Source organism: Salvelinus namaycush, chromosome 8 (assembly GCF_016432855.1).
Source record: "Salvelinus namaycush isolate Seneca chromosome 8, SaNama_1.0, whole genome shotgun sequence".
NCBI classification, from domain to species: Eukaryota; Metazoa; Chordata; class Actinopteri; order Salmoniformes; family Salmonidae; genus Salvelinus; species Salvelinus namaycush.
The window spans coordinates 10,887,202-10,900,043 of record NC_052314.1 but is presented as its reverse complement, the minus strand read 5'-3'; the positions used below and the strand labels follow the sequence as shown (position 1 = coordinate 10,900,043).

The window sequence follows — 12,842 nt, the reverse complement described above, 5'->3', positions numbered from 1 at the left end:
AAACTAAATCCTACCTGTCAGCCCCGTTGCTCTTAAAAAAGATAACAAAATATTTGAGACTATATCTAATGACGTTCTACTCAATATACTGTAGCAACCCACAGAGACAGCTTTGTGTTATGAGTTATGCTGTTCATTTGGGGAGAGGAGCACTGCAAGTTTAAGACCATGCTTAGCCATTGTTCCCTCTCTTACGTTTGGTATTAACAAGAGATGGTCACTGTTGTTTTATATTGTGATCCTTGATTTATTTGGTGTAGGCAATGGCCAAACAGTAGCCTGTATTGAGTTGGGTTAATAAACCAGGAATTCATAAACTCAATCCTCTGTCTGGACATTTGTTAATTTATGATCTAGCCAGGTCATTACAATACTCTTTAAACTAATTTCCTGTATCCCCTTCTCCCTCACTAGATCTTAGCCTTTCTATTTCCTTCTGATACTGCCCACACTGTAGCAATACAGTACATGCTGCACGGTCTCTGTTTCCTGGCAATAATCACAATTTCCTGTTGGATGCTTTCCTTTCAAATTTAAGGACTTATTCAACTGGCTGTGTCCCACCCTTAATCTTGTAAAAATAGCCTCCTCTCTTCTGTCCCTTCCTGCCATTCTCCCCTCCCTGACTTTTCTCTGTACTTGAAATATATGCCTGCCCTTAGTATCTCTATTCCACTGCTCCTGCCATCTCTGCACCATCACTGTCCATATCAGTCTTTTTGCCTCTGCCTTGCTCATTGAAACTACAACATCAACATCCCCACTTCTAAGTGCTTGTTTAGCGAGTACATCAACTGTCTCGTTCCTCTCCACCCCCACATGGGCTGGGACCCAAATAAATCTTATCTGTGTACCCATCTGTCTAATCCTGGCATGGGTTTGTAGCACCTCATAAAGCAGGTCCTGTCTGCTACGTGACCTAAAGGACTGGAGACTCATCAACACTGCACATGAATCAGAGCAAATAACTACTCTGTCTGGCTTGACTTCCTCCATCCACTGCAAGGCCAACAGTATGGCCATCAGCTCTGCTGTATTTACAGCCAGATGATCTGCTGTATATATATCCTGCACTACAAATGCTGACCCAGTACGTCCTGTCCTTGGATCTTTTGAACCATCTGTGTAAATGGCCACAAAATCCTGATACCCAGTATCCAGACATATCTTAAACAAATCAGATGGATCAACACCCTCCTTGTCTTTCTGTAGTCTCTCCATCACTTCTAGATCAACTACTGGAGGCGGGAGTAGCCATAGTGGGTTCACAGAAATAGCTATCATTAGACTTAACTCCCTTCCATACAGTCCCATCTCCTTCGCTTGGGAATTACCCACCCACCCAAAGCTTGTGTTCTGTCTTCGGTCATGTTCCCAGCATGCCTGTAAAATCAATTTTTCAGGATGAGACACCCCATGTCCCTGTAGGTTGACCCAATAATTAATTGCCAGCTGCTGTCTCCTAATCTGCAATGGCATATCCCCCATCTCCACCTTTAGTGCAGCCACTGGGGACATCCGAAACACCCCACTATATATTCGGAGTCCTTGTCCCTGTATGACATTTAGCCTTTCCAATGATGTCCGGGCTGCCGAACCATACGCTATAATGCCATAATCTATTACAGATCAGATCAATGCAACATACATGGTCCTCATTGAGGAACGCCCAGCCCCCCACTCCTTCCTCGTCAGACAGGATCAATGCAACATACATGGTCCTCAATGAGGAACGCCCAGCCCCCCACTCCTTCCCCGTCAGACAGCGCATCACATTTAGCACCTTCTTACACTTTCCCACCCCTCTCTCAATGTGTTCTGCCCAGGTTAGTCTAGTGTCAAAGTATACCCCAAGGAACCTGAAGGCCACAACCTCTCCAAGTTTCTCCCATATAACCTCAAGCATACCTCTTCTCCCACCTTCCTCCTGGTAAAGAACACTGTCTGAGTTTTCTCTACAGAGAACCTGAATCCCCACCGCTCTACCTCATCAATTGCTTCCTGTACCTTCCTGACTATGTATGGCACATTTCTTCCATAAGGGCCCATCATCTGCAAATAACAACCTCCCAATATCGGTATGTAACCTGAAAGTAAACATCATTGATCATGATTGAGAACAACAGAGGACTAATAACGCTCCCCTGTGGTATGCCATTATCCACCAGGTAGCTGCTTGATAGAGACTTCCCCACCCTCACCTGGATAGACCTTCCAAACAGGAAATCTTTTATCCAGTTGTATGTTCTTCCTCCTACCCCGATAATATCAAGCTTGATTAACAATCCCTCCTTCCACATCATATCATACACCTTCTCCACATCAAAAAAGACAGCTACAACAGTCTCATTTTTCACCTGAGCGTCCTGACCTCTGCTTCTAAGCAGAGTAGTGGGTCCATAGTTCCCCTTCCCTTCCTGAACCCAATCTGATGTGGCGATACTAGCACCCTGCTCTCCAGGAAGTAAGTTAGCTTCTCCGTAATCACACGTTCGATAATCTTACATACATGTGATGTTAAAGCTATTGACCAATAGCTTGTTGGCCTCGTTGGGTCCTTCCTTGGCTTCCGGATTGGTACCACTACTGCCTCCTTCCAACTGCCTGGTAGTTTCCCCTCCTCCCACACTGTGTTTTACAACACTACCGACCCGTAGCACTCACGTCTGTAGCCATGAAGTGCTTTGAAAGGCTGGTCATGGCTTACATCAACACCATTATCCCAGAAACCCTAGACCCACTCCAATTTGCATACCGTCCTAACAGATCCACAGATGGTGTAATCTCTACTGCACTCGACACTGCCCTTTCCCACCTGGAGAAAAGGAACACCTGTGTGTGAATGCTATTCATTGACTACAGCTCAGCGTTCAACACCATAGAGCTCTCAAAGCTCATCAATAAGGTAAGGACCCTGGGACTAAACACCTCCCTCTGCAACTGGATCCTGGACTTCCTGACGGGCCGCCCCCAGGTGGTGAGGGTAGGTAACAACACATCCGCCACGTTGATCCTCAACACAGGGGATCCCCAGGGGTGCGTGCTCAGTCCCCTCCTGTACTCCCTGTTCACTCATGACTGCACGGCCAGGCACGACTCCAACACCATCATTAAGTTTGCCGATGACACAACAGTGGTAGGCCTGATCACCGACAACGACGAGACAGCCTATAGGGAGGAGGTCAGAGACCTAGCCATGTGGTGCCAGGACAACAACCTCTCCCTCAATGTGATCAAGACAAAAGAGATGATTGTGGACTACAGGAAAAAGAGGACCGAGCACGCCCCCATTCTCATCGTCGAGGCTGTAGTGGAGCAGGTTGAGAGCTTCAAGTTCCTTGGTGTCCACATCACTAACAAACTAACATGGTCCAAGCACACCAAGACAGTCGTGAAGAGGGCACGACAAAACCTATTCCCCCTCAGGACACTAAAAAGATTTGGCATGGGTCCTCAGATCCTCAAAAGGTTCTACAGCTGCTCCATCGAGAGCATCCTGACTGGTTGCATCACTGCCTGGTATGGCAACTGCTCGGCCTCCGACCGTAAGGCACTACTGAGGGTAGTGCGAACGACCCAGTACTGGGGCCAAGCTTCCTGCCATCCAGGACCTCTATACCAGGCGGTGTCAGAGGAAGGCCCTAAAAATTGTCAAAGACTCCAGCCACCCTAGTCATAGACTGTTCTCCCTTTTACCGCATGGCAAGCGGTACCAGAGCACCAAGTCTAGGTCCAAAAGGCTTCTAAACAGCTTCTACCTTCTAAGACTCCTGAACATCTAATCAAATGGCTTCTCAGACTATTTGCATTGCCCCTCTCCTCCTCTTTTACACCGCTGCTACTCTCTGTTGTTATCATCTATGCATAGTCACTTTATTAACTCTACCTACATGTACATATTACCTCAACTAACCGGTGCACCCGCACATTGACTCTGTACCGGTACCCCCCTGTAAATAGTCTTGCTATTGGTATTTTACGGCTGCTCTTTAATTACTTGTTACATTTATTTCTTATTCTTATAAAAAAAAATTTAAACTGCATTGTTGGTTAGGGGCTCGTAAGTAAGCATTTCACTGTAAGGTCTACACCTATTGTATTCGGCGCATGTGACTAATAAAATTTGATTTGAAGTACTTTTGGGTGTCATGGAAAATGTATGGAGTAAAAAGTACATTATTTTCTTTAGGAATGTAGTGAAGTAAAAGTAAAAGTAGTCAAAAATATAAGTAGTAAAGTAAAGTACAGATACCCCCAAAAAACTACTTAAGTAAAGATACTTTCAAGTACTACTTAAGTACTTTGCACCTTAGCTAGATACCAGAGTGAGGTCCAAGACAAACTCTTTCATTGTGGGTACATCAATCCATCATTCAGGCACACCAGATCTTTCATTTCTATCAGATTTTCCATCACTTGGCCATTCCCCCCAAGTGATGGACCACATTACATTACTTCTATCCTGGCCCTCCACCCTCTTCAGCACTTCTAGGTCCAATATCTGACACGGATTATAGTAGTTCACTACCACTATCACCCCTCCTCTCAACCTCACCTCCACCACTACATATTCCTGTTCAATACCTCTGCCTAGCACCCTGTAGGGAAGTCCTTGCTTTATGAAGATGCCCCCCCACCCTACATCTCAGTCCCTACGAAACGCTACATATCACTGTATGATAAACTCCACATTCGGTTTGAGCCATGTTTCCTGCACACATATCACATCAGGCTTAGCTTGCATATCTACAATGAACTGCTTGAACTGCTGCCCATTAGCCAACAGGCTTTGAGCATTCTATTATAGTACTACCACCATAACTAAGATCCAGTAATATATGACTCCACCCTCGGCGGATTAAGGTCATCTTGAACTTCTTCCCATGTCAACCCTGTCATACTCAGATGTCTCCCAGCAGCTTTCACTATTAGCTGAATCCTCTCTGTTTTAGACTCTACTTTAGCAGTGCTATTGATAACTCTTGCTATGAACGTCACCAGCTTTCTCTTATCTATGTATACCATATCACCTCCCACCTGCCCCGTAATCTAGACACTCCTACCCATCTCTCCCTTAAATCTGTATCTCCCTGGGCCTGGACCATCCTCATTGCATCAGCATTCTCTCCACTCTCACTTGTTGCACCTCTACTGCCTGCTTCATAGCCTCACACCCACTATATGCCACACTACGAGCACCTGCTTGTCCTTCACGTAGCCGTCAAAGTATTATGACTACAGACGGCATTCCCAAAAAGAATGGTCCATGCTATCCAGGATTCTTAGGAAGTCTCAAGGATCCCAGATAGTACTGAGATAAGAGGAATCGTGCCTAGCTGATTAACTATAGTCTACAGAGTTTTAGAATCACAGTTTTGTAATCTATTCTCTTTAAATGAACTCAGCGCTGAGAGACAAATCTCCCATATACACTACCGTTCAAAAGTTTGGGGTCACTTAGAAATGTCCTTGTTTTTTTTTTAAAGGCCGGATGCCGGAGTCACCTCTTCACTGTTGACGTTAAGACTGGTGTTTTGCGGGTACTATTTAAGGAAGCTGCCAGTTGAGGACTTGTGAGGCATCTGTTTCTCAAACTAGACACTCTAATGTACTTGTCCTCTTGCTTAGTTGTGCACCGGGGTCTCCCACTCCTCTTTCTATTCTGGTTAGAGACAGTTTGTGCTGTTCTGTGAAGGGAGTAGTACACAGCATTGTATGAGATCTTCAGTTTCTTGGCAATTTCTTGCATGGAATAGCCTTCATTTCTCAGAACAAGAATAAACTGACGAGTTTCAGAAGAAAGTACTTTGTTTCTGGCCATTTTGAGCCTGTAATCGAACCCAAAAATACTGATGCACCAGATACTCAACTAGTCTAAAGAAGGCCAGTTATATTGCTTCTTTAATCAGTACAACAGTTTTCAGCTGTGCTAAAATAATTGCAAAAGGGTTTTCTCATGATCAATTAGCCTTTTAAATTGATAAACTTGGATTAGCTAACACAATGTGCCATTGGAACACACGAGGGATGCTTGCTGATAATGGGCCTCGGTACGCCTATGTTGATATTCACAAAAAAATCTGCCGTTTCTAGCTACAATAGTCATTTACAACATTAACAATGTCTGCACTGTATTTCTGATCAATTTTATGTTATTTTAATGGGGGAAAAATTAGCTTTTCTTTCAAAAACAAGGACATTTCTAAGTGAAGCAATAAGACCTAAGGGGGTGTGGTATATGGCCAACATACCACAGCTAAGAGCTGTTCTTATCCATGACGCAACGCAGAGTGCCTGGACACAGCCCTTAGCCGTGGTATATTGGCCATATATCACAAACCCCCGAGGTGCCTTATTGCTATTATAAACTGGTTACCAACATAATTAGAGCAGTAAAAATAAATATTTTGTCTTTCCAGTGGTATATGATCTGATATACCACAGCAGTCAGCCAATCAGTATTCAGGGCTCGATGCACCCAGTTTTTAAAATAGAATAGAGCATTTCCTTTGTAGTCCATTTGGTTAGAACTGAAATTACTTGAATTTCTGCCTATCCCCTTACATCCCCAGAAACACAAGTGTTGAGAGGCACATGCTGGATAGAGAGCAATTTGGGGTTAAATGCCTTGATTAAGGGCACAACGGCAGTGGTTTGTACAGGATCATTCACTGTCCACCTTTAGGGCTATATCTGGTACCAGACCAAGTCAGTGGTACTGACAGACATTTTTCTCACAATTCATGACACACTTGCCCACAAATGAAGTGGTAGTCGTGTGTGTGTGTGTGTGTGTGTGTGTGTGTGTGTGTGTGTGTGTGTGTGTGTGTGTGTGTGTGTGTGTGTGTGTGTGTGTGTGTGTGTGTGTGTGTGTGTGTGTGTGTGTGTGTGTGTGTGTGTGTGAGGCCTTTGTGTCGCATGAGGCAGGCTTAGGCTACATGTCATGATATCATTATCAAAAATGCCATACAGAGATGTCACATTCTCTCATGTTTGCTCAAAACAAAAAGTAAAAACATTGGCCCATTCACTGATAGGCCTAATTGAATAATGCACCACCTTATTCCTAATTCTTCTTTATAATATGGTGAATATCCTAACTGAAGAATAACCTATGATCCATCAACAAATGTAAGATCAGTTGCATAGAATTAAAAGCTATAGCCTGGGAGGTCAAACCTGGACATACAGTGCATTCGGAATGTATTCAAACCCCTTCACTTTTTTCACATTTTGTTAAGTTACAGCCTTATTCTAAAATGGATTAAATCGTTTTTTCACCTTATCAATCTACACACAATACCCCATAATAACAAAGCAAAAACAGGTTTAGACATTTTTGCAAATATATTAAAAATAAAACTGAAATATCACATTTACATTAGTATTCAGACCCTTTACTCAGTACTTTGTTGAAGCAGCTTTGGCAGCGATTACAGCCTTGAGTCTTCTTGGGTATGACACTACAAGCTTGGCACACCGGTATTTGGAGAGTTTCTCTCTTTCTTCTCTGCAGATCCTCTCAAGCTCTGTCAGGTTGGATGGGGAGCGTTGCTGCACAGCTATTTTCAGGTCTCTCCAGAGATGTTCGATCGGGTTCAAGTCCGAGCTCTGGCTGGGCCACTCAAGGACATTCAGAGTTCAATCTTGGTTTCATCAGACCAGAGAATCTTGTTTCCCTTGGCAAACTCCAAACGGGCTATCATGTGCCTTTTACTAAGGAGTGGCTTCTTTCTAGCCACTTTACCATAAAGGCCTGATTAGTGGAGTGCTACAGAGATGGTTGTCCTTTTGGAAGGTTCTCCCATCTCCATAGTGGAACTCTGGAGAGCTGTCAGAATGACCATCGGGTTCTTGGTCTTCTCCCTAACCAAGGCCCAATTGCTCAGTTTGCTCAAAATGTCTGCAGCATTGAAGGTCCCCAAGAACACAGTGGCCTCCATCATTCTTAAATGGAAGAAGTTTGGAACCACCAAGACTCTTCCTAGAGCTTGGAAGAGTAACTCTGGAGCGTTGTCAGAGTGACCATCGGGTTATTGGTCACCTCCCTAACCAAGGAGCTTATCACCCAAATACTCAGTTTGCTCAAAATGTCTTGGTGGTTCCAAATTTCTTCAATTTAAGAATGATGGAGGCCACTGTGTTCTTGGGGACCTTCAATGCTGCAGACATTTTTTGGTACCATTCCCCAGATCTGTGCCTCGACACAATCCTGTCTCAGAGCTCTAAGGACATTTCCTTCCACCTCATGGCTTGGTTTTTGCTCCGACATACACTATCAACTGTGGGACTTTATATAGACAGGTGTGTGCCTTTCCAAATCATGTCCAATCAATTGAATTTACCACAGGTGGACTCCAATCAAGTTGAAGAAACAGCTCAAGGATGATCAATGGAAACAGCATGCACCTGAGCTCAAGTTCGAGTCTCATAGCAAAGGGTCTGAATACTTATGTGAATAAGGTATATTTAAAAATATATATATATACATTTGCAAACATTTCTTAAAAACTGTTTTCACTTTGTCATTAGGGGGTATTGTGTATAGATTGATGAGGATTTTTTATATTCTATTCATTTTAGAATAAGTCTGTAACATAACAAAATGTGGAAAAAGTCAAGTGGTCTGAATACTTTCTGAATGCACTGTTAACCTGCATGCATGGAAGTCGTTTCAGGTTGGAATCCTGAGCCTGCATTACTTTGGATTGTTAGTGAGCGGCAAGGTCAGGTAATGTTGCCTTTCAGTGTAATGCAAATGGGACCTTTTTCCCTAATAAAACAAATTTAAACATTTTGCCAAGATGTTCGCAGTTGACTCGTATTTGCAGAAGAGTATTGTTTCATCGTAGCCTATTTGGCTACAAGGGTCAACAGGTAGAATCGTATTTCTCAATACTATCCACAAGAGGGGGTAGCTGTCCTAAAGATTTAGGCTATAGCTTTCCTAGCCTACATGCATGACCTTGCATGCAAGCCTACACCCCTGAGGCTATAGAAGTGTTTTCCTACATTTACAACTCACCATTATGGTAAGATCCTTGGTCAAAGGCAAATAAATAAACCCCAATCTTCGTTTTATAAAGAAAAAAAATGAAACGGATGATGATGATTATTATTATCAAAATACTTCCCTTTACCATCACGGGAATCGTTTGGCCCATGTATGTCCATTTCTAAATAATGCAATATATGGAATTCATTTTTCTTAAACATGTCAGACACAATATGACATATACACAGTTTCATTTTATTGTCATTATTTTATTTTCATAACTTACATTATTTAGTATGTGCAACTGCTTAACAATGTAGCCTATACGTGTCATAGACGTAGTTTTTTTGCCAAACTTTCAGTGTTGGGGAAGCTAGTCAGAAAAGATAGTTTACCAAGCTACCAATTACTTAAGTTAAGCTACACTAAAGCTACCCTTAAGATAAATATAGTTTACTTAACTGAAGTTACATCGAACCTACTTTGTGAAAAACTATCATATGTAAATCTGAAATGCATGTCATGCACTACAAATTGCAAGAAGTGATCACATTGGGGTTAACAAAATGTGTACTTAAACCGATCTAGACTTAAACCGATCTGTTGGCAAAAAAAGGAAATGATTGCCTACTTCAACCATATTTTATTTTAGCAAAAAAGTAGTGTGTCGTTCCAGTAGTTAACTGCACCGCTATATGGCACAAAAAAAATAAGTAATTAACTACTTAAAACACTACCTAGATTTGAATTTAGGTCAACTACCACCAAGCTTATGCAAAATGTAGTTAACTAGTTGAACTACATGAAATTCGCTATTCCCCAACACTGAAAACGTTGCATATACACAAATGTTGGCAAATCATGTAACTTTAGCAAGGGCATCATACAAAACGGGGTAGGCTACCACACTCATCACAACAAAAAATAATTTGTATATAGTCTTCAATTATTCTCTTAAATTATTTGTGTTACAATTTCAAATAAATATTGACATTTTACAGTAATCCTGAGATTTAAAGAAAACAACAGTATAATGACATTATAATGTAAAATTCAAGGAAAATATGTACTAATAGAATGGTCCTGCAAGTCGCTCTGGATACGAGTCTGCTAAATGACTAAAATGTAAATGTCCACAACATCTTCTAAACTCGCACGCTTATTTCCAGAATTGAGCAAATAAGCGTAAAGGCGCAACGGCTGGCGTTTTAGCTCCGTAACTTTTTAGTGAGTTTCGCCTGTGACGAGAGTGGCAGGGGATTTGGAGCCAGAGAGATCATGTAGTTTTCGGATGTGCTTTTTCAGGTCAAAGTTCCGGCAGAATCCCTTGCCGCAAGTCGGGCACGTGAATGGCTTCTTGTCATTGTGCGTGTGCATGTGGAACGTCAGGTTGTACACTTGGTGGAAGGCCTTGTTGCAGATGTTGCACTTGAACTGTTTCTCGCCACTATGCGTCAATTTGTGGTTCTTGTAGTTACCTTGAAAAGCAATGTAAAAAAGAAAGTGGATGTCAACAATATTGTAAAGAGTCAGTGCCACAGTTAGTTGTCAATTCCGTTTTAAGCCAAGTCATCCATTGTATATTTAGTCTGAGTTGAAATGAGCAACATACATTTAGTTCTGAACGGAATCAATATATTTTCCTCAAAGCAGAATAAATCATATTATATCCAGATATTGCAAAGAAATAATCGCATAATAGAAATAATCACATAATCCAAAACACTTGAATAGACTAACATTCTTTCTCACCTTTTTGATGAAATCCTTTACCGCAGAACTCACAGATGAAGGGTTTGTAACCTGCATGGATTCGTGTGTGTGTGTTAAGAGTTGAACTCCGGTTGAACGCTTTTCCACACTGGTTGCATTTATGAGGCTTTTCCTGTGAAGGGCATATGTAGAAATTATTGTGATTTTAGAAACGTATTATTTGGGATCCAACGAAAACTGTACAGTAAAATTGGTAAATAGAATAACCTACGCTATATACTTTTCAATAAGATTGTGTATATAGGCCTACAAGTGAACGTTAAAAATAATATACAGTTCAACACCAGGCCACAATATGAATATAGCTTGAAATACAATCATGGCATTGACGCGTTGTTCTATAACATTTTTAAAGATGTAGCCCTATTATGTGCTTTTTCTATAGCTTAAACAAATAGCACATCGCGTGATTGTGAACGGCTTTGGGGATGATGATGATGATGATTGAATAGAATACCTGAGTATGAATAATTTTGTGGCGACAAAGGGTGCTTGCTTGTCGAAATCCCTTGCCGCATACTTTGCAGACGAATGGTCTCGCTCCGGTGTGCACGGGCATGTGGCGCGTTAAATTGTAGTGGGCATTGAATACCTGTGAATAGAAATATATATAATTATAAAATGAACAATGCTTTAAAAATCAAGCAGGCCCGTAAGGCAGAGACCACCACATGTACGAAATGTATGTTCTTACCTTTCCGCAAACCTCGCAGGTGAATACTTTGGGTTTGCCGCTTGCGCAAGCACTGTTCAATTTGGAAGAGCCCTTGAATAGTTTGTCGGATAGAATCTGTGCGCTCTCTTTCATGTAGTGATGGAGTTGAGTTTGGGAAATGTCTTTAAATGCAACTCCGGATGGGTATCTGTCTGTGCAGTGAGACACTTTATTTTTCTCCGCGAGAAAAGCTCTCTGGCGCGCATGTTGCAGCGGAGTGTTGAGAAAGTAGGAGGCCATGGGGTGGATGTTTACGATGCTGGCCGGGGGTGGGCACGCACTCTCCCCGCAGTTCAGGTAGCACACCGCCCCCATGGCATGAAAAGACGACTGGTTCACCACCCGCGGTCGAAAGAGTTTGTATTGTCCCACCGACGGGCTCACATCTGGTTGTTCGTTCTTATAGTTCAAACCAATGCCCACCAACTCATTTGAATTATATGAGGAAGCCTCAAATTGGCTCGTATCTAATCCATTAATATTTAGTTTATGACCCGGTTCGTATGCCAGTGGCACGAATGGTATCATGCAATGTAGTGATGATGAAGTCATGTTGAGCGCTTGCTTCGGGTCTGCTTCAGGCCTACCCACCGGAGTGTGATGGAACAGGTTGGGGAAAGGTATCGACTTTGGCTCGGGCGTCCTGGCCATAATCCGTTCGATCGAAAAAGCGAGAGGCTTGGTGGGGGTGATCATCTTTCCGCCTGCAGTAAAGTTTTCAGAAGCCGAGGGGGAGCCGAAAATTCCCGCTGAGTGGTAGAGCGCACTGTCCATGACTCTCAAAACGACACCTTTTGGAAAGCCAGGTTAGAGCTCCTTTTGTAGATACCTTTGATTCCTTCTCACTGCCCAGCTAGAAGGACATCATTCTGGGTCGACGCAAGCCCCCTCACTGTTCCCGTTTACGTTGATTCTGGACAATCAGCACTTATGTCTTGCGGGACTGCTCAATATGTCGTGTTGAGTCAATTGCGCAGCCAAAACCTCACCAATCGTTACCATCTAAGAAGAAAAAGTAGATAATTGCTAAATTCTCTTCCATCAATTCTCCACTTGTGGCGCCTCTACTACTGCTATGGGTGCGTGTGTCACCCGCGTCGCGAACGAGGTGTTCTTTAGTGGCCAGTCTTGTTCAACTGTAAAGTGTTTGGCAAATCTGAGGTCCCCTTGTGGCTTCATGTGACATCATTTGAAATCGCACAAGACGACGGGCGCTGTGTGGGGTCAGAGGATGTCAGCATTTGACATATTTTTTCGCTCATCATATACAGTATGTGTGGTTACCTGTATGCTATTTTACGCATGCAACAATATAATAGGCATTGGTTTTACGAATGGGTGATTGCAATATTGGTCTAT

The 12,842-nt window shown here is 42.6% G+C and overlaps 1 protein-coding gene across 1 annotated transcript; it reads right to left on the bottom strand.

Annotated features, from left to right (window-relative positions):
• Positions 1–10,219: 10,219 nt before the first annotated feature.
• On the bottom strand, positions 10,220–12,257 carry LOC120051781 (fez family zinc finger protein 1-like). Its single transcript, XM_038998671.1, has 4 exons — positions 11,463–12,257; positions 11,226–11,360; positions 10,748–10,880; positions 10,220–10,473 (listed from the first exon to the last, which is right to left on the bottom strand). The coding sequence occupies exons 1-4, from the start codon at positions 12,255–12,257 to the stop codon at positions 10,220–10,222; spliced, it is 1,317 nt and encodes a 438-aa protein (XP_038854599.1).
• Between the last annotated feature and the right edge of the window lie 585 nt (positions 12,258–12,842).